This window comes from Arachis hypogaea, chromosome 10, assembly GCF_003086295.3.
Source record: "Arachis hypogaea cultivar Tifrunner chromosome 10, arahy.Tifrunner.gnm2.J5K5, whole genome shotgun sequence".
Taxonomy (NCBI): Eukaryota; Viridiplantae; Streptophyta; class Magnoliopsida; order Fabales; family Fabaceae; genus Arachis; species Arachis hypogaea.
In genome coordinates this window covers 113,707,050-113,729,615 of record NC_092045.1, presented here as the reverse complement: position 1 = coordinate 113,729,615, position 22,566 = coordinate 113,707,050, and the positions used below count along the sequence as shown (strand labels likewise).

At 30.5% G+C, this 22,566-nt stretch overlaps 1 protein-coding gene and 2 long non-coding RNA genes across 3 annotated transcripts; 2 read left to right on the top strand and 1 right to left on the bottom strand.

The window, feature by feature from the left end:
• Nucleotides 1-3,564: 3,564 nt before the first annotated feature.
• Nucleotides 3,565-6,861, top strand: LOC112716786 (mitochondrial import receptor subunit TOM20). Its single transcript, XM_025768784.2, has 7 exons — nucleotides 3,565-3,784; nucleotides 3,966-4,044; nucleotides 4,246-4,415; nucleotides 4,512-4,559; nucleotides 5,596-5,691; nucleotides 6,159-6,398; nucleotides 6,483-6,861. Exons 1-7 carry the CDS (start codon nucleotides 3,686-3,688, stop codon nucleotides 6,741-6,743), a joined length of 993 nt encoding a protein of 330 aa, XP_025624569.1. The 5' UTR covers nucleotides 3,565-3,685; the 3' UTR covers nucleotides 6,744-6,861.
• A 1,380-nt stretch (nucleotides 6,862-8,241) lies between these two features.
• On the bottom strand, nucleotides 8,242-10,388 carry LOC140175530 (uncharacterized). Its single transcript, XR_011866361.1, has 4 exons — nucleotides 10,153-10,388; nucleotides 9,510-10,021; nucleotides 9,234-9,421; nucleotides 8,242-8,757 (listed from the first exon to the last, which is right to left on the bottom strand). It is a non-coding gene; the product is annotated as an uncharacterized lncRNA (long non-coding RNA).
• On the top strand, nucleotides 8,366-8,907 carry LOC140175531 (uncharacterized). Its single transcript, XR_011866362.1, has 2 exons — nucleotides 8,366-8,504; nucleotides 8,617-8,907. It is a non-coding gene; the product is annotated as an uncharacterized lncRNA (long non-coding RNA).
• Nucleotides 10,389-22,566: the final 12,178 nt, after the last annotated feature.

The following is a 22,566-nucleotide window of genomic DNA, read 5'->3' as shown; positions in this document are numbered from 1 at the left end:
AAAAAATAATTATAATTATTATTTTAATTTTTATTTTATTTGACTTAATTAATAAAAAAATAAATATATAATATTATCTAATCTGTAATGCACTGATTAAACACAGCCAAAAAAATAATGTAATTAAAGATGGCAAAACAATTTTAGAGTTTATCTCAAGAACTTATAAATTTTAGAAGTTTTAATATAAATTTTAGAAGATTTCAAAGTGTACATATAAATGAGGATTTTAACTCTGTTCACTTTAAAATACAATTAAATAAATTATAATAATATAATATACAAAAAAAAGTATTAAATTAATTATCAAATAGAATATATATTAAAATTCAAAATATATACGAAAAATATATAAAATAATACAGAATGTGCAAATATATATACAATAATTTTATTAATTGTTATTTATTTTTTATTCTAATGTGTACAGTATTAAAAAGTTTAAATAATATAAAGATAAAATTCAAACTCTGAAAAACGATAAACAATTTTTGAAATTGAATTTGAGTAAATAAATCACCTCATAAATACTATTTTAAAAGCAATGTTACTATTTCATATGAAAAAATATATATTTTTTCGTAAATCTTAGTATAATTTGTATTCATTAGATAATATTTTTAAACTACTTTAAAATCATGATAAATTTTTGAATCAATTATTAAGTTTTTTAATTTCTCCAATGTCATATGTAAAATTATAATTTTTATACTTCACTAATTTTTTATGTAAATTTTTTAAAGTAGTGAGACATCGAATTTGAGTCACATTTAAATCTTAAAAGGCTTAAAAGAAAAAAAATATTTAAAATTTTTAATTTAATAAAGTATATAATATGAGTCACATAAAAAAATTGGGATAAGTATTGTTTTGGTCCAAATCGAAATCGTCCCTCTTATAATTTTGGATTTAATTATGTTGACGATGATAATGATGATGTTGATAATGGTGTGGTGGTGGTGAAAGAGGTAATTATGTTGGTAGTGATGAGGGTATTTTTGTATAAAAAAAATTAAAAAGACGATTTTAATACGAAAAAAAACGTTAAGGATAATTTTAAATCCAAAATTACAAGAGGGACGATTTCAATTCTCTCACAAAATTTTAGGGACCAAAATCGTACTTATCCCAAAAAAATTTGAAAAAATAATATTTAAAGTTGTTAGAATAATGAAATATTAAATATAAAATCATCTTAAAATTTTAAAAATTATCTAAAATTCGTAAATTATATGGTTTGAATTATATCTTAAATATGAAAAAATTTAAAAAAATAAGTTTTTTAATTGGACTAAAGTTTAATATTGTCAAAACTTTACTTAGAGAAGATTAAATACAAATAGTATCTATTTGTACCTATTTTATTTTTTTCTTAAAAACTAGATGTATGCATAATGCATTTGGAGCAACACCAATATATATCGCGAGTACACCTTCTCAAATCTCAATCATTATTTCTTATTACGGGTATATATATATATATATATATATATATATATTGGTAAGATGAAGTTGGATTGCTTTGATTCGGATTCTATCTTAAATAATTATTAGGTCTATTTTTAAAATTTTTATTTGACTTTAAATTATACTGTCTAAATCAAGGTAGAGAAAATCGAGATTTTACGTGAAATCGAAAAGATAAATTAAAAACGTAAAATGTAAAATCTTAATAAGATTTAAATCGTAAAATCGTCAGACTTAGTATAAATTTCATAAAATCGATAGACTAATTTAAAATCGTAATATCGGAAGATTTTAAGAGTTAAATCGAGATTCTAGCTACTATAGTCTAAATTGATAAAGTCTATATCTTAATAAATTTTATGTTAAAAAATTATAATACATTTATTTATAAAAAATATATATATTTATTGTTGTAAAATTAATATTCATATTTAAATTTAAATTTATCTATAAATTTTAATTTTATATTTTTTAATTTATTTTTAATTCATTTAATGTGATTAAAAACAAAACAATAAACTTATAATTAATATAATATAATATTAAAATTAATTTGAAACATATATTTTTTTAAAATCTTCTTAAAGTATACACGAATTGAGTGAAGTTAGATTCATTTTGACCCGAATTCGACCTTAAATAATGGTCGAATCTATTTTTGAGATTCTTATTCAATTCTAAATTAGTAAAATCTAAAATCATACCAAATAAACTCCCAAAATATTCGAATCCATGCCGAATCTTTAAACTAGATCGGATTATGTATATTCCTATTTCTATAATATTGTTTATTATGTTTATTTGCCTTTAAAAAATATTCATTTCTACATATAAACTTTGTAAATATCTAAAAAATACTGTCTTCTAAAAGATTCACAAGTCTTTCTCAGTTTCTTGTAACTTTTGGAATCTCTCAATCTCATAGTTGGTACTAAAGTGATTCTTGGTTGTTAAAATAACTCATATGTTTCAAATATTTTATCTCAATTTCGGTGATCCAAAAAGTTGTTTTAATTTATAAGTAATTAATCACATCAACTAAATTTCAATATATTTCATTGCCTACAATTTTAAATACTTAATAAGTATTATTAATTCATGCTAATGAGTTATAGTTCAAATGATATAATCTCCCCATACTTAATTAAAAAGTTGTGGGTTCAAGCTTCCTATCTTTAATAAAAAAAATATATTATTAATTCATAAATTTTTAAAAAATATTTATAAATAATTCAACTCTCTTCTCCTACATTAAAAAAACTGTTTATTTTTAGTCATTTGAGTGATATTTATTCATAGAAAGTAATAAATATCACAAATTTTAAACTTCAATCATTCTTAATCCATAGAAAACCAACACATTAAAATGTTATTAATTCGTGAATTTTTAATTTAATTGTTCTTATATTTTTATTAAAGAATAATATTAATATAGATAGATTTATTTAATTTTTCATCAAATTTTGATGTAAAAATAGAAATTAACGATTGGTTTGATTATTAAATTTTTTAAAAATTACAATATCCACTAAAAATATGAAAATATATCCTTTAAAGTAAAAAAAATCAATAAAATGTTAAAATAATCGTAATTACCATAAAATTTTTAAATGTTATTATATGTAAATTTCATTGTCACATATTTGATTTTTTTCCACAAAATTTAAGAAACAAAAATAAGCAGTAATAAAAACACAAATCAATCTTATTTTTTACTTTATCAACAGCTTTAATTAAAATAATTTGATTCTTAAAAATCCATATGTAGCATAGCTTTTTAACTTTTTGAAGAAGATTAAAGACTTTTAAATTTTGTTATTTTTGTTATAATTTAATTATTAATTTAATAATATATTTTATATTATATGTTTTTTTAAATATTAATAATTAAAAAATAAATTCTAATAATTTCTAACAATTTTTTTATTTTTCTCTCTCAAAAAAAATAATAATAAATAAACAAAAACAGACGAAAGCGAGAGGAATCTTTCCCCTACTTGGTTGTGACTTGTGACTCCACCAAAATGGATTTTCTCATTTTTTTTAATAATTAAAAAATAAAGTATAATTTTTTATCATGAGTTTTGTAAGTGAGATAAAAAAAATAAAAAATTAAAAATCATACTTAACGCTGTCAATTCTTTTTAACAATTGAATTGAAAGGATCCATCACCACATACACAGGTCACTGAAAAACCCAAAACCCTAAGCAGGCGCCATGGATTTGCAGCAGAACGACTTCGATCACCTTTTGTTATACGAGCACGCCCGTAAAACCGCCGAAGCCGGATACGCCAAGAACCCTCTCGATGCCGACGTCAGTTGTTCTCTTCTTCGTCTTCTTAATTTTCAATATTTTTCTGTTAATTAAAACTTTGAAATGTCTTTTATGTGTTTATTTAGATGTGGTTGCAATTCTTCTGATAATTAAGGACCGTAAGTTATATGAAAAAAAAATTGTCTGCTTTAGAGTTTTTATCATCTGATAATATGTGTAGAACTTGACAAGATGGGGCGGGGCTTTGTTAGAGTTATCACAATTTCAGACTCTTCCCGAAGCTAAGAAAATGATCGAAGGTGAATTCTTTGCTCATTTTTTTGGCCTATAAATGAATTTTTTTTTTCCGATTACATGATCCGAATCAAAGTATATCCGTCTAACTCATGTTACTCTGCTACAACTAGATTTTTTTTTTCCAATTGAATTTGTAAATGATAAGAATGTGGTTTGGACCTTTGTATTGAACTTTGATTATGGATGTCTCGCTGGGAGCGCAGATGCTGTTTCGAAACTGGAGGAGGCTCTTGTGGTTAATCCCAAGAAGCATGGTACTCTTTGGTCCCTTGGAAAAGCTCACACCTCTCAAGCATTCTTAATTCCTGACTGTGATGAGGCGAAAGTTTATTTCGATAAGGGAGCTGAGTACTTCCAGCAAGCTGTTGATGAAGTCCGTTCTTTGTTCGGTTAACTTTACTATGTGATTGGGGAGTAATGTGCTTATGAAAATGATTTGAATAATGAAGGTTTTTCATTGTCTATATAGGATCCTAGCAATGAACAATACCACAAATCATTGGAAGTGGCTGCCAAGGTATTCACTGCATTCTAATATTTTGTTTATCTTTCTATTTTATCTGCTTTACTTGTTGGAAGTGTCATGAAGTTCAATAATAGTTATCCAGTTCTCCTGCGTTTGAAGAAAAAGACCCTTTACAGATGCCCACATGGTATCGGGTCAAGATACCACAACCCCCAGTCTTGGCTTCCTTGTTCAGACTCCCATCAACATTGACTTTTACCCAACCATCTTCTAGGATAAGCCACTGAGAAAGTTGTCATACCCTTCCTGACCTATGAAGCCTGGATTTCACAGCAATTTTGAAAACGTAGCATAGTGCTAAACATATCCATTGGCTTCTCTTGAAAGATGAACTCATTTCTGCACGTTCAATTCCACCATAGATTAGCTAGAAAGAGTGTGTTTTTGAAGATTTGATTTTTTTTTTCCTCTTGCATCTTAGTTTTGTTATTTTCAATCATTTTTTTTCCATCCATTTATAATATCTGAATGCGTCATATTACATCAATGGTGTATCTATAGTCCTGGAGAGCAAATACTCGTATATTGGGTGCTGTGGTTTGTTTGCCTAACTTTGAAACAAACTAAGTTGCTGTTGAATCTTGTAAAATGATCCTGAAATCTGCATTTTTCTATGATAGTATGAAACTGTGTGTTGACTTTTGGATTATGGATACCTCTGTAAAGACATGCCTGACTCATGAATCTTAGGATCCGCAACATATTCATTTAAATCATATAGAACACAGTGGTCGATTGAGAATATGTATACTGGTAGAATACTGCAATGATTTCTTTTTAACACTTGTTTTGGGTAAAGGATTGGGTCTGTTCATCTGGTTCACAAAGTAATCGAATTATTGTTTGAGGTGTACCTTGTTGGATTTCTCCCAGCTTTCTGTGCTTTTGGAGTTTAATTACCTTCTTTATTTGTATGTTATCTTTCTTGGTGATGTGTTTTTATCTTTTTCATTAATAACATGCTCATGTAAAATTCTCTGGTTGGCTGATTACTGGACCACTTCAATAACTAACATCTTTTCTGAAGGCTCCTGAGCTGCATGTAGAAATCCATAAGCATTGTGGCTTTGCTCAGCAGCAGTCACCTGGAGCAACTGGAGCTTCTACTTCTGCTGGTACTAAGGTAAATGATTAAAAGTTTCCATTGGCTGATATTCTGTATTAGCATTTGGTACTCAATGCAAATCTTGATCAGTCTTACAAATTTTACACTTATAATAAAAATAAAAGGTAAAACGGGGATGGTCTACCCTCCCACTTGATTACCTTAAGCAAATTATGGGTTAATACTCAAATTCGTCCCACGCGATCTCCATTTTCGCCCCTGATTGATTTTTTTTAATCAAATTAGTCCCTGAATGATTTTTTTAAAAATCACGTTCGCCCTTCTGTTAACTTTCTCACACTGCCGTTAATGATCTGTTGATCTGGAACGTGAAGTGGCAATACGAATTACACCTGGCATGCCATGTGTGTTGCTGATGAGATATGTTTAGCAAAATGTATCAATTTAGTCCCTAAATCTCAATTAATAAACCCTAATTCCCATATTCCGATGAACATGAATGCATTGCTTGAGTGTTGTTGCAGATCCAGCAGCTGTTGAGGGAGGAGAAAATCGATTTCAGCACCATGATGGGGAGTGGAAGTGGAGGTCCCGGTGGTGGATTGCCGTCACACTCACATGGTAGCTATGCTTCGAGCTCGTCCATGCGAAAAAGAAGGAAAAACGATGAGGAAACCTGTTTCTGCGATTTAAAAACTTTGATTAAGAAATCTGGGACATCACAGAATTCAGATAGGTTGTTTCATACTTGTCCAAAATATCAGGTGAGTTTAATTTTGTATAAATGATAGCATCATCTTGGCTTTCACCATTTATGTGGGATTAACTTTTTTATTCAATGTTATCAGAAGGGAAGCTGCTGCAATTTTTTTAAATGGGTTGAGGAAAATGATCATGCAGTTGTTGCAGAAGGTCCAAAGGGGGTCCTAGAAACTGATGTAAAACTGGAGATTGATTATGAAAATTGGAAGGTTAAATTAGCATGGAGAATAAGTAGTTTAGAAGCAGAAGTCAGAGTACTCAAAATGTTAATGTGTTTCATGTTCACTTGTCTGATAATGGTCATCTTAGTAGGAGCCTTACTTTGCATGTCATATATGTACAAGTAGGAGAAAGTGAATGTGATATGATGGCTTTAGGTTGCTGGATTTTTTGTTTCCAGTTATCATGGTTAAACTATTGTAAATTGAAAGTAGAGTTTATAAATGGCAACTTGAATTATGAGTACACCTGTTAATCAAATATATTTATGCATCACTTATACCATCATCATATATAAAGAAGTCTTAATATAAAGGCAAATCAGAAACAAAAGGTAATAAAGTAAAGGCAACGACGATGAAGTTTTATTTTGAGTGTTGTTTTTGCAAACATGTTATGCCTTTTCAGTTACAAACATCTATTTACAAAAAAGAAAACGGTTACCATTTTCACACTTTTTCCTTTCTAAGTTCTAACTATCTCATTATAATACAAGTTTGTGGACAAAATTAAGGGATCAAAACCTTCTACACTCCATGCGGGATTTACGGATTGAACCCTTTCGGTTAGGCCATAAGGATCGGACACCCATATCCCAGGACCATACAATCCTTTTACATGAAATGCGCCAAAACCAAAACAAGCCACCCCTGCAAGAAATAAATGAATTCCAAAGATTTTTGGCAAATCCAAAGAGGGTTTGCCTGTACGTTCATCACAAAAGATTTCTAGATCCCAATAGACCCAATGCCAGATAGCCGCCAAAAAGCACAAGCCCGAAAACACAATATGTGCTCCAGCCACACTTTCATAACTCCAAATACCCGGATTCGGCGTAGTACCTCCTGTGATACTCCAACCGCCCCACGAATTGGTTATTCCTAAACGAGTCATGAAGGGTATAACAAACATACCCTGTCTCCACATTGGGTCAAGAACAGGATCAGAGGGATCAAAAACTGCTAATTCATATAGAGCCATCGAACCGGCCCAACCAGCAACCAGAGCCGTATGCATTATATGGACAGAAAGTAAGCGGCCGGGATCATTTAATACAACAGTATGAACACGATACCAAGGCAAACCCATGAGAATACCCCTCTTTTTTTTTCAGCAAAAAATAGACACTATGTAACTTTATTACACTAGAAAAAAGATACTAAAAAATATACTATGGAACCCCCTTTGCAGTCAATTATATCTGGTAAAGGATTTATATTTGTTCTAGGTTTTTAGGAAAAATGGAATAATTCTATTCAGTAGGAACAAAAAGAAGTGGATCTATTTTATTCTATATCCGATAAATAACAATACGCAATGGTGGTGTGGGAGGACGTTGACCAAATGAATAAAAAAAGGGGATAGTTATTACAAACAGGTTCTTTGAATGATAAAAAAAGATATGTTTGCATTCACGAATAAAAACACTCATATAGGAGCAACCTCCCCTTTTTTTATTTATCATTTATAAATACAATATGATAAAATAAAGAAAAATCAATTTTTAGAGAATAAACCTTTACGTTTCCACATCAAAGTTACATATATTACTTCATTTTTGTTTTCCATTTTATGCCTATTGGTGTTCCAAAAGTTCCCTTTCGAAGTCCTGGAGAGGAAGATGCATCTTGGGTTGACATATAGTGCGACTTGTCAGATATATATGGGTTATATGGGATTTCCCCGTTTGATTCCATTTACATTTTACACAGACTATAGAATAAATCAAACTAAGTTACTACAAAGAATAATTCAATTTCTCCCATGGAGAAGTGCATTCTGTTTTGTTCTGTCTCTAACTCTCTTTATACTTTAGATATGTAGAATCTGTAGCTCCCATTTCTGTTATACTCGTGCAACAGGAGAAAAGGGTGGCATCATTACATAAGGTAGAGTCTTGTTCTTCTCCTTTGATTGCATAAAAAGCTCTGCTTCCTCTTTCATAAGCATTTGCAGTGAATTACATTGAGATAATGGTTAGTTTTTCTCCCACCCTGCAAGGCTACAAGTGGAAGTGCCATGCAAAATGGCAACACAAATGGAGAAGGCTTGTAACAGAGATAACCGGACATGAAAATCAACAACATATTCAGCCTCTTCAACTTTGCCCAAGCTAAAGGTAGGAGTATTTTCTTTGGCTCCCTATAAAGTATGCACAAAATGAAAAAAACATCAGATATTTGCTAAAATGTAATAATGACAATATTGTAAATGAAGCAAGTTGTACATTTTTATGTATCATTAAATCAGTTAATTTTCCAATCAGAGTGAGTGTCTGTTTGTTCTTTTTAATTTTTATCCTAAGCTGGATGTGTTCTATCTTATAGTAGCAAAATGGTTGCTAAGCATACAAGTAATAAGTTGGAACTAATTGCACTAAACTTGAGGACCTTGAAACTTTGCACTGGCTTATATTATGCAGTTTCTAATAAAAAGGCATCAATCTTCTTCGGGAAAAAAGAAAACATGAAAATAAGAAACTGAAGATCTTAGTGACCAAAACATAATGATAGAAAAGGAAGGTATATTTTTGTAATTAAATCTTAATGGGATTTGATCAGTGAATGAGAAAGCATATACAATAAAGTATGAAGTAGTTAAACTATAGAACTATTTACCTGAAGAAAAAGTTGCAGTGGTTGATAATACAACGGGTTTCCTAATTGTTTTTCCTTCTTCTTCGCATGGACGAGTTCGAAGCATAGCTACCATAGAAGTGCGACGGCAACCCACCACCGGGACTTCCACTTCCGCTCCCCATCATGGCGCCGAAATCGATTTTCTCCTCCCTCAACAGCTGCTGGATCTGCAACAACACTCAAGAAATGCATCATGATCTTGGGAAGATGGGAATTAGGGTTTATTTAATTGAGATTTAGGGACTAAATTGATACATTTTGCTAAACATATATCGTCAGCAACACACACGGCATGCCAGGTGTAATCCATATTGCCACTTCAAGTTCCAGGTCAACAGATCGTTAACGGTAGCGTGAGAAAGGTAACGGAAGGACGAACGTGATTTAAAAAAATCATTAGGAACTAATTTGATTAAAAAAAATCATTCAAGGACGAAAATAGAGATCGCGTGATCTTTCAGGGACGATTTTGAGTATTAACTTAGCAAATTACTATCAAACTTAACAAAGCAAGATTCTATAAAATAGCAACTCAACATAGTAGTTATTAAACAGCACAAATGTTTTTCTATGTCATTTACCTATCAACCCAAACATTACCCTAAAAGCCAAGAGAAAGCCAACATTGGAAATTGAAAGGAGGATAACCTCCCTACCAAAAACAATTAAAAGGAAAATTTAATTTTACATTTATTATTGAATATAATAATTATGATTAACGTTAATTCCCTTAGGCTGCCTTTCCCAATTGCAGCACCAAAATATCTCTAGAAAATAGCAACAAGAACAAATTAGTAGAAAAGCTGTATGTGGAACTGCAAAGAAAAGGAACCTCAATAATTCAGGTATTGCTAAATATAATTTCAGAAGTTGTCAACAAAACAAAAGGTTCACTAACATAGGAAACACCAGAAGGTTCAACCATGTACAATTGTGGTCCATCTCTGTCATAATCTCCTAGTATGACGCCACATCCAAAAGGTCTGTGAAATCGCCAACAATTTGTTATTGATGTAAAAAATACGAAAAAGTACAGCTTAAAAAGTACAGTGTGCAAAGGTGCACATAACTAGCCACGCGTTCAGCAAGTTCCTTAACAGGAATAGGTTCTCCATACACACTGCAAAGAAAAATAAGCTAGAAATGAATATTATGTAACGGAAAGATATTGATCTTTGAAAAAGTCTAAAGGGTTAGCAATTTTATTAAATCCTGGGTAGTATGTAACCAGCAAAAAAAAGTGAGTAATACCACACCATTAAAAATATCATTGATGGCTACTTGATGACTACAAATCACAAAAGTTGCTGACCTCCTAAGACTCATCTTGATCTTTAACTGGTCACTATACACATAAGGAAATGGGTGAAAACACAATATTAGCATGCACATCAAACCTAGTCCATTCAACACTGCTACACTAATTCTCTTATCCCATAGTGATTCAATCATGACATTCAATCTAAAGCATGAAAATGCATGACTACTGAAAACCCAAGCATGATATGGTTCATTTCAATCCAGAGCTACCAACAGCAATGTGTTAGATCATAGATGTTTGAAATGGTAAATGTTTTAAGGTATAAACCAATAATTTTAATGGTCCACTAAAACTTTCTTTCTGAATGAGGATTATAGCTTTTGATTATATTCTATCACTATAAGCCTGAGAAATAAGAACAATAAAGTAAACAAAATTATCACTGTGTTATTTGGACAGCAGTTGAAATACCTACCAATCAGTTTCAGGGAATCCTACATTGTCACATAACTCACATTGACAATAAGTCAAGCAAAATATAGCAGAATAAAAAGATTAATGATAATTGGTTGAAATCAAAATCAAAACAAGGCTAGTCACTTTCCAATTCTCTATTTATTAACCAAGTCTAACCAAGTTAGTTTTTTTTTTTACTAACTAAATTAGTTTAAGATAATAAATATTAGTTATAATTAAACCTGGGCGATGCACGGGCTTACATTTTAATTTCACATGGTAAATCAAAAATAATATTTAATAATCATAAAATTTTCAAGTTTAGTATAACACTATCATCGTCATTATATAATAAACGTACTTAATATGTTGTTTTATCTTTATTCAAAGTAAAATACAAATAGAACAGTTTAAAGTCTATAATATTCTTGAATCATAAAGAAAGAGATCTAAAAAAAATAAGAATATATATAACTGTAATAGTAGCATCTCAATTTTTCACTAAACTTTATATTATAAGGCTAATAAAAATTTATCGACAATATAATATTTTACTAACCTCATTAGAAAAGCAATTAGCATATAATGTTGTGCTCCATGTTATACATTTTATTTCAAATCTGAAAGTATAGTTAATAAATTAGTTATATCTATGACAAATATTTGCAAAAGTGTAAATCATAATATGTTACTAAAAAATGAAAATATTTTTTATATATAAATATTATTAAAAACTTCGTTGAACGCGGAATTTGTTGTTGATGAGTTTGGATTGTTGTCTTCATCTAGAATTAGAATTTTCATACCATTACGACTCTTAATTCTTGACAAAGTAACGTAAAGTTGCCTATTAGTGAACACTGATTTCAGCAAGTAAAGTCCTACATGTGATAATGATTTACTACATAGTGAAATACCTTGGTTTTTCAATATTTTTTTCTTCATATATAGTATCCTATTAGCCAATAATATCTAAGTTGCATTTCAAATAAGATTTGGTTTGTTAACACTATTAGATAACAATAGCATTCCAAACAGTTTTCTCAATTGATGACCAGACCTCATTAATAGCTGCAATGAATTTTCTTCGTCACACAGTAGTCCCATAAAATTGAAAACATCTTGAAAGTTAGGACATGTAATCTGATTAACTGTCCTAATAGACTCATATGCTGTGCAACCTTTTTGCATAATTAACAAAATTCTCATATAGTATATATCATCACATATACCTGCTGAAACATAGTTTAACCTCTCGATAGAATACTCTCTCTTGCATGGATATCATTCCCTTTCTTTCTTATCATAAACAAATTGATTTGGAAACTCAGCATACGTTAAAGTTTGATATGCTTCAAATTCTTTGTTGGCCTCCATCCATGCTAAGAACATCATACATTTTCCGTTCTTTTGATCCATGATTTTTTCAAGATTGTTATCGTCTTTAAAGATGATATTTTACTTTCCAGGTAAATAAAAGATTAATCTCATCACTGAAGGTTATCTCCGATAAATATCATAAGCCAAAGTTCTCTACACAGCTTTTGGTGTAGACAAATACCCACAATTATAAAATTATTTGATCTCATAATATATTTTTTTAAATATGCTTGATCTTTTATATTTTTAATACTAACATACCAATAATAACATTTTAAATAAAAAGATAGAAAAATATTATTCACCGAAAATAATTTTTTCCTCAACAAATTAAAATCCTTTGAGCAAAAAAAAGTTTAATGATACAAAAATATTTATAATAAAAAAAGTTAAAATAACAATCTAAATAGAAAATACTAAAATAAATAAATTTAAAATGTCAAATTAAAATGTAAGTCCGTGCATCGCACGGATTTAACACTAGTGTTCATACCCTGACCCAACACTAAGACCCAGATCCAAATACACCAAAAGGCCCAATCCAAAGATTGGCCTTCGTTATTCACCGACCTCTTCAGAAGAGGTCGGACTCAACACAGACTTCTTTCCAAAGAAGTCGGGCCCAAGAGATAGCTGGCAGATAACACTTATTCAAATAAGTAACTGCTCCTAAAATCTCTCAACCCACTTCTAGAAGCCATATCCCAACAATCCCTAGATAAAGGGACGGTTATCCACCTAAAAAGGTGGCACTACTCCTCAGGTATCTCTAAGTTCCAAGACATTCTAAACTTGTTTAACCCCATGCTGACTTAGGCATCGGAGTGTCTTTGCAGGTACCACCCCCATTCTTTCACATACACAACTTGGAGGCGGCTCCCAGACGTAAATCAAGTCGGAGACCACACTCCTCCAGCGCTTGGGCCTCACAAACAAGCCCAACCACCGTCCGGTTCTAGGTAAGCCCCGGAACATTGGCGCCGTTGCCGGGGACCTGGAGCTCAATCCTTGATAATGGCGGATGATCAACAAGATGGTTGGACAACCTCTCGACATGAATAAGATGCAAGCATGTTAAAAAGAAGCTGGAATACAGTTTCTATGGATAACAGAAATCCCATAAAAACTTCTCTCAATGGAGAGAGGATATCAAATAGGGATGATGATTCTACTTTTACAGTTAAATTGGATTAAATCAAACAAAAGAGAAGAAAGCACCGTCCCAAGGCCATTGTAGAAAGCAAACCAAAACGAACTCAAAAGCCAATTGAATAAAAGAATTTTCAATTCAGAAAATTCAATTGGCAAAAGAAGTTACGTGAAAAAAAAAACCGAACTCAAAAGTCAATTGAATAAAAGAATTTTCAATTAAGAAAATTCAATTGGCAAAAGAAGTTACGTAAAAAAAAAAGACGAACTCAAAAGCCAATTGAATAAAAGAATTTTCAATTCAGAAAATTCAATTGGCAAAAGAAGTTACGTGAAAAAAAACGAACTCAAAAGTCAATTGAATAAAAGAATTTTTAATTAATAAAATTCAATTGGCAAAAGAAGTTACGTATAAAAAAAAAGAGGGGGAGAAAAGGGAACGTGACTAATCCCAATCTCTTCGTAAAATAGGATGGACAATGACATCTGTGCCGACTTACAATCTCGGAAAAATCCATGATACCCACTCATGGAATGGAGCAGTTGCATGTTCCAAATACACAATTGAAGAAAGAAGGGAAAACATTGTTGATAAAAACAATGAAACCTTTCTTTTCAACTTATGCCAAAAAATGCAGCATCAGTCCATTTGAATGCAACCCAATCCGACAATGAAGTGATGAATCCAGTTTTTTCTTTATTGGATTCACATATCAATTACTACAGAGCAGTGAATAACACGAAAAATTCACATGGCACATCTTTCGTTGGTTGCTCACAAATTACATCACTGCCAATGAATATGGAAGGAAATAATCCTATGGTAGAATTTGATGTCATTTGCACACCAATAAAGATGGATGTCTTCCAGGAAGAAAACTGGAATCCAATCCAACGGAAAAAGAAAGTCGGATTGACAAAGGCCCAGTCTTCATTGGAGGAGATGATCTTTTCTCTAAAGAGGTCATGCGTACAAAGGTCCTAAAAAATTTTCAACATCCCAAAATGGATCCCTATGACGGATCTACTGATCCACATAACTATCTCAGCAACTTCAAAGAAGTCCACCAGGTTGGAGAAAGTTGTACAAAATTCAACCTCTTTTAGAAAGCCCATAAAAAAATGCCTGACCTCTTTTAAAGGTCAGACTTTACAACAAGGTTGGATAAGCTGGGAGCTCATAAAGAAAATCCGACTTCTTTTAGAGAGCTCATAAAGAAAAGTCCGACCTCTTATAGAGCTCATAAAGAAAAGTCCGACCTCTTATAGAGTTCATGAAGAAAAGTCCGACCTCTTTTCAAGGTCAGAGTTTACAACAAGGTCGGATAAGCTTGGAGCTCACAAAGTAAATCCGACCTCTTGCAAAGTTCATGAAGGAAAAGTCCGACCTCTTTAAAGGTCAGACTCTACAATAAGGTCAAAAAATCTCCAGACTAATAAAGAAAAATCTGACTTCTTTTAGATCCTACGAAGAAAGTCTAACCTCTTTTAAAGGTTAGACTCTACAAATGAGGTCTAAAATCTCATTTGCTCAGAAGAATCTGACCTCTTTAGAGCCGACAAGGGAAAAATCCGACCTCTTTTTGGAGTTTGTGAAAAATCCGACCTCTTTCATGATCAACTCTGCAATGAGGTCGAAAATCTCGAAGATTACCAGAAAGAAATTCCGACTTGTTTTAAAGATCAGAGTCTACAATGAGGTCGAAAACCTCCAAGTTTAGAAAGAAAGTCTGACCTCTTTCCAAGCTTAAAAAGAAAAATCCGACCTCTTCTAAGGATCCAAGCTTATAAAGAAAATCTGACCTCTTATGGGGATTCAAGTCTACAAATAAAAATCCGACTTCCTTTAAGAGCTTACGAAGAAAATCCGACCTCTTTTAGAGGTCAGACTACAATGAGGTTGAAATCTCAGAATTTATAAAGGAAAATCCGACCTCTTTTAGAGCTCACAAAGAAAAGTCCGACCTCTTTTAAAGGTCCGACTTTACAACAAGGTCGGATAGGCTTAGATCTTACAAAGAAAAGTCCGACCTCTTTCTTGAGGTACGACTTCGAGAACCAGATCCCAAGCATAAATGGCCATGAGAAGGTCATACGAAGAAATTTCTCAACTGACAACCTCGTCTTGATTCAAAAGGACATCGGGCCAAAATCGGACGAAGAAAAGCCAACACCAAAATGAAAAGATCCCAACAAAGTCACTTAAGACTTGAAAAATAACTACTACAACATACTCGACTTACTCGAAAACAATCTACCTAGATTATGCCATGTCTACAACAAAAGGGATACTACATCTAGAAAGCACACCTTACTCCCTAATGCACACTTTTTCTGACTTGAAGTGACGAGATCCAAAGTGGTGTAAGAAGTTATAAATGCAAATCGTGGTCCAACCTCACTAAGCCACTTGTACTAAATCAAGCTGGCAAGGGGCAATCCTAAAACGAATTGCACATATAACTTAAGGACAGCGTGACCATAATCAAACATCAACACGAAGAGGATGTAAACCCGACCTCACAACAATTTGTTTAAAACAAATTGAAAAAGGATGACGATTTATAAGAATGCCTCCTCAAGCCAAGAGATAAGGATCCGACCTTACTAGGTTGACACAATAAATATAAAACAAGTTATCCGACCTCCCAAAAAGAGAGTCCAAAATAACTTGTAAAAGTCATATAGCAACAAATAGTAAAGAATGGCATGATTGAATACTCGAGTCCGACTTTATGAAGCTCGACCTCGAGTAGGGGCACTGGCTTATTATGAGAGCCAAGTCCAAAATTATCAAAAACCAAAGACAACATTCTACAATGATGCTAGAGCATGAAAGAAGAACTCGACCTCCTTCCAAAAATCTGAAAGCAAACTCAAATAAGAAAAGAGGCTTCGAGAAATTCTACAAGGAAGTTGGTAACATTCAAGTTCAAAAAAAAAAAGCTTGACCTCCTTCTAGAAATTCGAGAGCAAACTCGAATAAGAAAAGAGCTTGACAAAGGATGGCTATGAGATTCGCTGCAAAAACCTTATCTTGATAAGAAATAATATCAGGCTACTGAGTTCGGGCGAAGGAAAGCTGACAACAAAAAGGACAGCACCCTACAATATTATTGAAGTCTTATGAAAGGGGTTACTACAAAATGTCCAACTTGAATGGAGTTGAGCTCTCAAGGTCATGACATGCTTGCAATTTGAAGAGAAATTTCCATTAGTATTTCTACGACACGCACCGACTTAAGCTCGAAAAACCGCGAAAATCTGCTGCCCGACCTACAAGGTTGGCAAGATAAAGCGACGAGGTACAAGTCGGTGTAAAGAGGTTATAAAAGACGATCATAAGAACTCGGCAATAAGATGGCAAATGACTAGTAAGTCGGAAAAGTCCCCGAGCATAGCAAAATGTATCGCAAAAATAACCTAAGTTAAGAAAACGATTCAATGATAAGTCAAATTGATCGTCCGAACTAAGTAATGGAAAATCCCTCCTCTAAATCCTAAAAGTCTAAGGTTCCCAGTAAAGGCTCATGCCAAAACCTCACGGCTCAACAACAGATGAGTTGACCTAGGTTATAAAGGCAAGCCTAACAAAAACCTAAAGACGAAGGATAAAACACAGTAAAATCTTGAGAAAAAAGTTCAAACAAAGGCTCAAATCCCTTTGAAATAATTTTAGCAATACAGCAAACAAAGAAAGTTGGTAAAACCCACCTAAAGGGACCAATATCAAGTAATGTGAAAGTTATCGAAGTCCTTTGTTAAAGGACTAGAGGTCAACCATATTTTCAACGAACTTGTGTCAAGTCGTATCAACCTAAAACCAAAGCTTTAAAAGTTATTTGTATAAAAACAAATCATTAAAGCAAAGTATTAAAAAGTGATTTGTATCAAAATCACTAAAGCAAAATCAAAACAAAAATCCTTCGACCAAATAACTCGTATAGAAACGAGTTAAAAAGGAAAGAAAGGATTGTAAACGTTTTTGAACAAAATTGAAACGTAAAAACTATCCTAAAAAATAACTTGGGTAAAACAAGTTGTATCATACACAAGGATGACAACCTTGTAAAAACTAGAAAGGGGAGGGAATAAGCATATAATCCCTTCACCTAAGGCACCAATTTATGCTCGACAAAGCGCAAAAATCACAAGCTGACCTTTTCAACGGTCGCTCGGATAAAGCGACGAAGTACAAATTGGTGTCCAATGGTTATAATACGGCTTGATGATTTAAAAACAACTCAAACTCATGAGTTGAACAAAATCGAGTAAAAAATAACCATATGATCTACGCAATTTGTATTAAAACAAATCGCGCAAAACAACTTGATATATAATGGGTTGTGCTTCAAAAAAGTGACTTGTATAAAAAACAAGTCATTTATAAAAAACTCAGAATGAATGAGTTCAACAAAAAAAGGCTTCATTCAAAAATTCTTTCTGCTTGATTGCTCGAGTCCGACTTCATAAAACTCAACCTCGAGTAGGGGCACAATGGATAAAGCAACAAAGTCTGATGGTTATAAAGATGATCTGATACTTTAAAAGGACTCAAAATAAACAATTTGTACTTGAAACAAGTTGTGAAGTCCTAAAAATAGCTCGAATTGAACGAGTTGTACGAAACTAGAACAAGAAATATTCTTTGGTTAAGTAAGATGTGTTAAAACCAATCATACAGAGCCTACAAGCCCGAGTTCAAATACTCGAATCCAACTCTTAAGAAAAAGAGATTGAACTCGAGTAGGGGCACTGTTCATACCCTGCCCCAACACTAAGGCCCAGATCCAAATACACCAAAAGGCCCAATCCAAAGATTGGCCTTTGTTATTCACCGACCTCTTCAGAAGAGGTCGGACTCAACACAGACTTCTTTCCAAAGAAGTCGGGCCCAAGAGATAGCTGGCAGATAACACTTATTCAAATAAGTAGCTGCCCCTAAAATCTCTCAACCCACTTCTAGAAGCCATATCCCAACAATCCCTAGATAAAGGGACGGTCATCCACCTAAAAAGGTGGCACTACTCGAAGACATTCTAAACCTGTTTAACTCCATGCTGACTTAGGCATCGGAGTGTCTTTGCAGGTACCACCCCCATTCTTTCACATACACAACTCGGAGGCGGCTCACAGACGTAAATCAAGTCGAAGACCACACTCCTCCAACGCTTAGGCCTCACAAACAAGCCCAACCACCGTCCGGTTCTAGGTAAGCCTCGGAACAACTAGTAAATTTAAATTTATAGAATAAAATCTTAAAAAACAAATCTAAATAAATAAATTTACATTGAAGTAAATATTAAAATTTCTAGATTTCGTTTTATTCATCTAATATGTGTAAGTGTTTATATTTAAAAAACTAATTACAACTTAAAAAATAACAACAAAAAATTGTACCAAACTATATACATATATATTTTATATTTTAAAATTTAAAAGTTAATAAATTCATAAAATTTGGAAAAAAAATGTATAAAACTATAAATTATTTTTTATTGAAGAAATAGTTACAATTTAAAAATTAATAATTAATTATTTATTTTAATTTTATAAAGATCAAACAACGTAAAGTATTGTTTTAAAGTATGTTTATTTTTTATATTTTTAATATTAACATATCAATAATAATATTTTAAAATATTATAGTAATATAAATGGGGAGTTTTTATTGGCGCTCATACATTGAATTTAAGAATTTATTTGTTTAGGTGTCACCACTAGAAATTTTTAAAATTTTATTTATAAATTAATAAATTATAGATTATTTGGTTAGGTTGTTACGTTTTAAATTTTAAAAAACACTTCGTTAGGTTGTTAGGTATTTAGTTTTTAATATTATTGAACTATTTTAAAAAAATTATTTATAAATTAAAAATTATTTGTTTATATTGTTGTTTTTTAAATTTTAAATTGTAGTTACATTTTATTTATGAAATCCATTCTATTGACAATATTACTTTTTAAAAAAAATTACTAATAATAAGTTTATATTTATTTTATCTGCAAATTTAATCATAAAAAAATTTTTAAATTTTGTTTTTAATTTTAAATTATTTGTTTAGGTTATTTTGCTTAGGTTGTTATTTTTTTATTTTAAATTAAATACATTTTCTTAAGTTGTTAATATGTAGTTTTTAATATTATTGAACTAATTTAAAAAATTTATTTATAAATTATTTACTTAGATTATTTTTTTAAAAATTTTAAATTATAGTATACAAAAAAATTGTGGTTATAATTTTTTCAAAAATTAGAAACTAATTTCATATTTTTAAAGTTTTCATCATTCAAATTAAAAATCAGTGTTTTAAGTAGTTGTATTTTAATTTTGTTCACACGTCAAAGTGTTTTAAATAGTTTATATTTTAAAACGGTTAATATGTCAATTTGTTAGAAACTAACTTCATTCTTTTAAATTGTGATTATAATTTTTTGAAGAGTTAAAAGCTAACTTAATTGGTTTAAATCGTTTTTTTCGTGAAAACTAAATTTCAAAAACGTTTTAAATAGTTAGTTATTGAAATCAAAGTCAATAAGATTCAGAAAACTTTAATTATGAGTTCACTATAAAAGTATGGATTAGAGATACATCATACAACAACTCATTGCTCAATACAATTAATTATTTAAAATTTTTCTATCTTTTTTTAATGGCAGTTCATGTTCAAAAAATTTGTTGAGATTAATCCTACAGTTGAAAATTTGTGTGTACTTATACGAGTGATAAGGTTATGGACACTACCATGCTACGAAAATTTTCCATTGTCATACTCAATTGAGATGGTTTGATTCGATGAAGACGTGAGTTTCCTACCAATTTTTAAATAATATTAAATTTATATTATTCATATTTTAAATGTGTTTGTTTATCTCTATTTAATTGTTCTTTGATTTTTGTTTATCAATTCTAAGAAGAAAAAATACACGTCTCAATTAAGAAGGCTCTTGCGTCTCGATTCGTAAATTCGCTAAAAGAAGAAAGATCTTATCTATCATATAAGATATTTTCGTGTTGGACTCAATATGGGTAACTTTAATACTACACATCATGAATATGCGGTTAATTTACACTGACGTACCGATGTGCACATATTCCCAGAATCGTCAAGGATTCCAGATTTAACTTTTGTGAATTTTGATACTCTCAATGCTCCTGGGTTCGATGACACCTATCTAGTTGGTAAGTTTATTGTTTTAGAAAACGTATAATTCGTTAATAAATTTATTCATTTCATTGATAATTTTGGTTTTTATATCTTTTTCTTAACAAACTCACAAATTTTATTGCTTGAATTCTCTAATGAGATTGCGGATAATGGTGAATCCAAACTGTTGAAACATACTATTATACCGTACCAACCAAGCGACTATCCTCAGAGTCGGAAGATTCGGGAGTGAAAGGAGATACCTCAACTTGCAAGAAGATCAAGATTGAAAATGAAATTAAAAATTTGGATGCAAATATATTGTAATCCCTTTTTAGAGTCTATTTAATAGAATAATGTCAAACATATGCTTGTTTTGGTGAAAACATTATTTTTTCTTGAGTTGTTATTTTTTTTTGTTCTTTTCTATTTTTAGGTTTAAAATTAGAATTTTTTTAATATAAATTGAAGTTATTTGATTATTATTTGTGGTTTTATTTTTCGATTCGATTTACATCATTGATATTTTGTTAATTTTTAATTTTAGTATTTAATGTCATAAAATTTAAAATTTCTCATATAAATTATTGTTGATACAATTAAGTTAGTTATTAATTTTTAATGTGTACTTATTTAAAAAAATCTAATTCTATTTTTTAATTAAAGTACTATGTTTAAAATTTAAAATATAATTCTTTTAAATTTTTAAGTAAGCAAATGTGTTTAAGAATATTTTTTAAAAATTTATATAATTTATAAGCAAATATGCTAACTACAAAAGATTATATTAAATTAAATAAAATTATCAATTTTAATAAAATTGAGCTTATTTATACTATTAAGAAAAAAAAGTAATTTGACATTTCTCTATACTTAATTATGTTTTTCAATGTTGTCTTTATAGTCTTTATGTTTATAACAATCTTTATAACAATACAAATAGGAAGCTCTTATGCTAAACCAAGTTGGGTTGGTCTAGTAGTTAGCTCATTAATCCGCTTAAGCAAGTGTCGTGGGTTCGAATCTCGCCTTGTACATGTAGCAACTCATTGGCCAGCGACAAACCCTTAAATGGAGCTCAGACCGCGACGGATTAGTCTTTAACCAGAGCTCAGACCGCGACGGATTAGTCCTTGACCTGCTGGGTTGGGGGATACCGTGGGAAACCAAAAAAGGAACCGAATACAAATGGGAAGATTTTTTACTGACGTGGTGCTCATATGTTGAGTTTCGAGATTATTTGTCTAAATATCGTTATTAGAAATTTTTGTAATTTTATTTATAAATTAATAGATTATTTAGTTAGATTGTTAGATAATAATAAGGATTTAGTTTTTGAGTTTATCAGCAGGGTAGTTACATATTTAAATCTTAATATTATTGAACTAATTTAAAAAAATTAATATATAAATTATTGGATTAGGTTGTTAGATATCAATAAGGATTTAGTTTTCGAGTTTATTAGCAAGGTAGTTAGATATTTAAATCTGAATATTATTGAATTAATTTAAACAAAATTATTTATAAATTATTTCAAAATTAGAACGGTTGCTGAATAATAAAATCAATAATTTAAAAATAATAACAAAACAATAAAAAGCAAGTAGTAGTAAGAAACAAAGTTGAAAACAAAATAATAAGAGCTTAAATTTAAAAACGGAAACAAAACGTCATTTTAAAACAAAATAAACAATAAAAAATTAAATTTAAAAGAAGTTGTTATTTTTAAATTTAAGTTATTTATTTAAATTATTTTATTTAAATTGTTATTTTTTTTAGTTTTAAGTTATTTTATTTATGTGGTTATTTTTTAAATTTTAAGTTATTTACTTAGTTTATTATTTTTTAAATATTAATAATTAATTAATAATTAAAAAAAATAAATTTGGATGATCTCTATTTTTTTTCTACTTTTCTC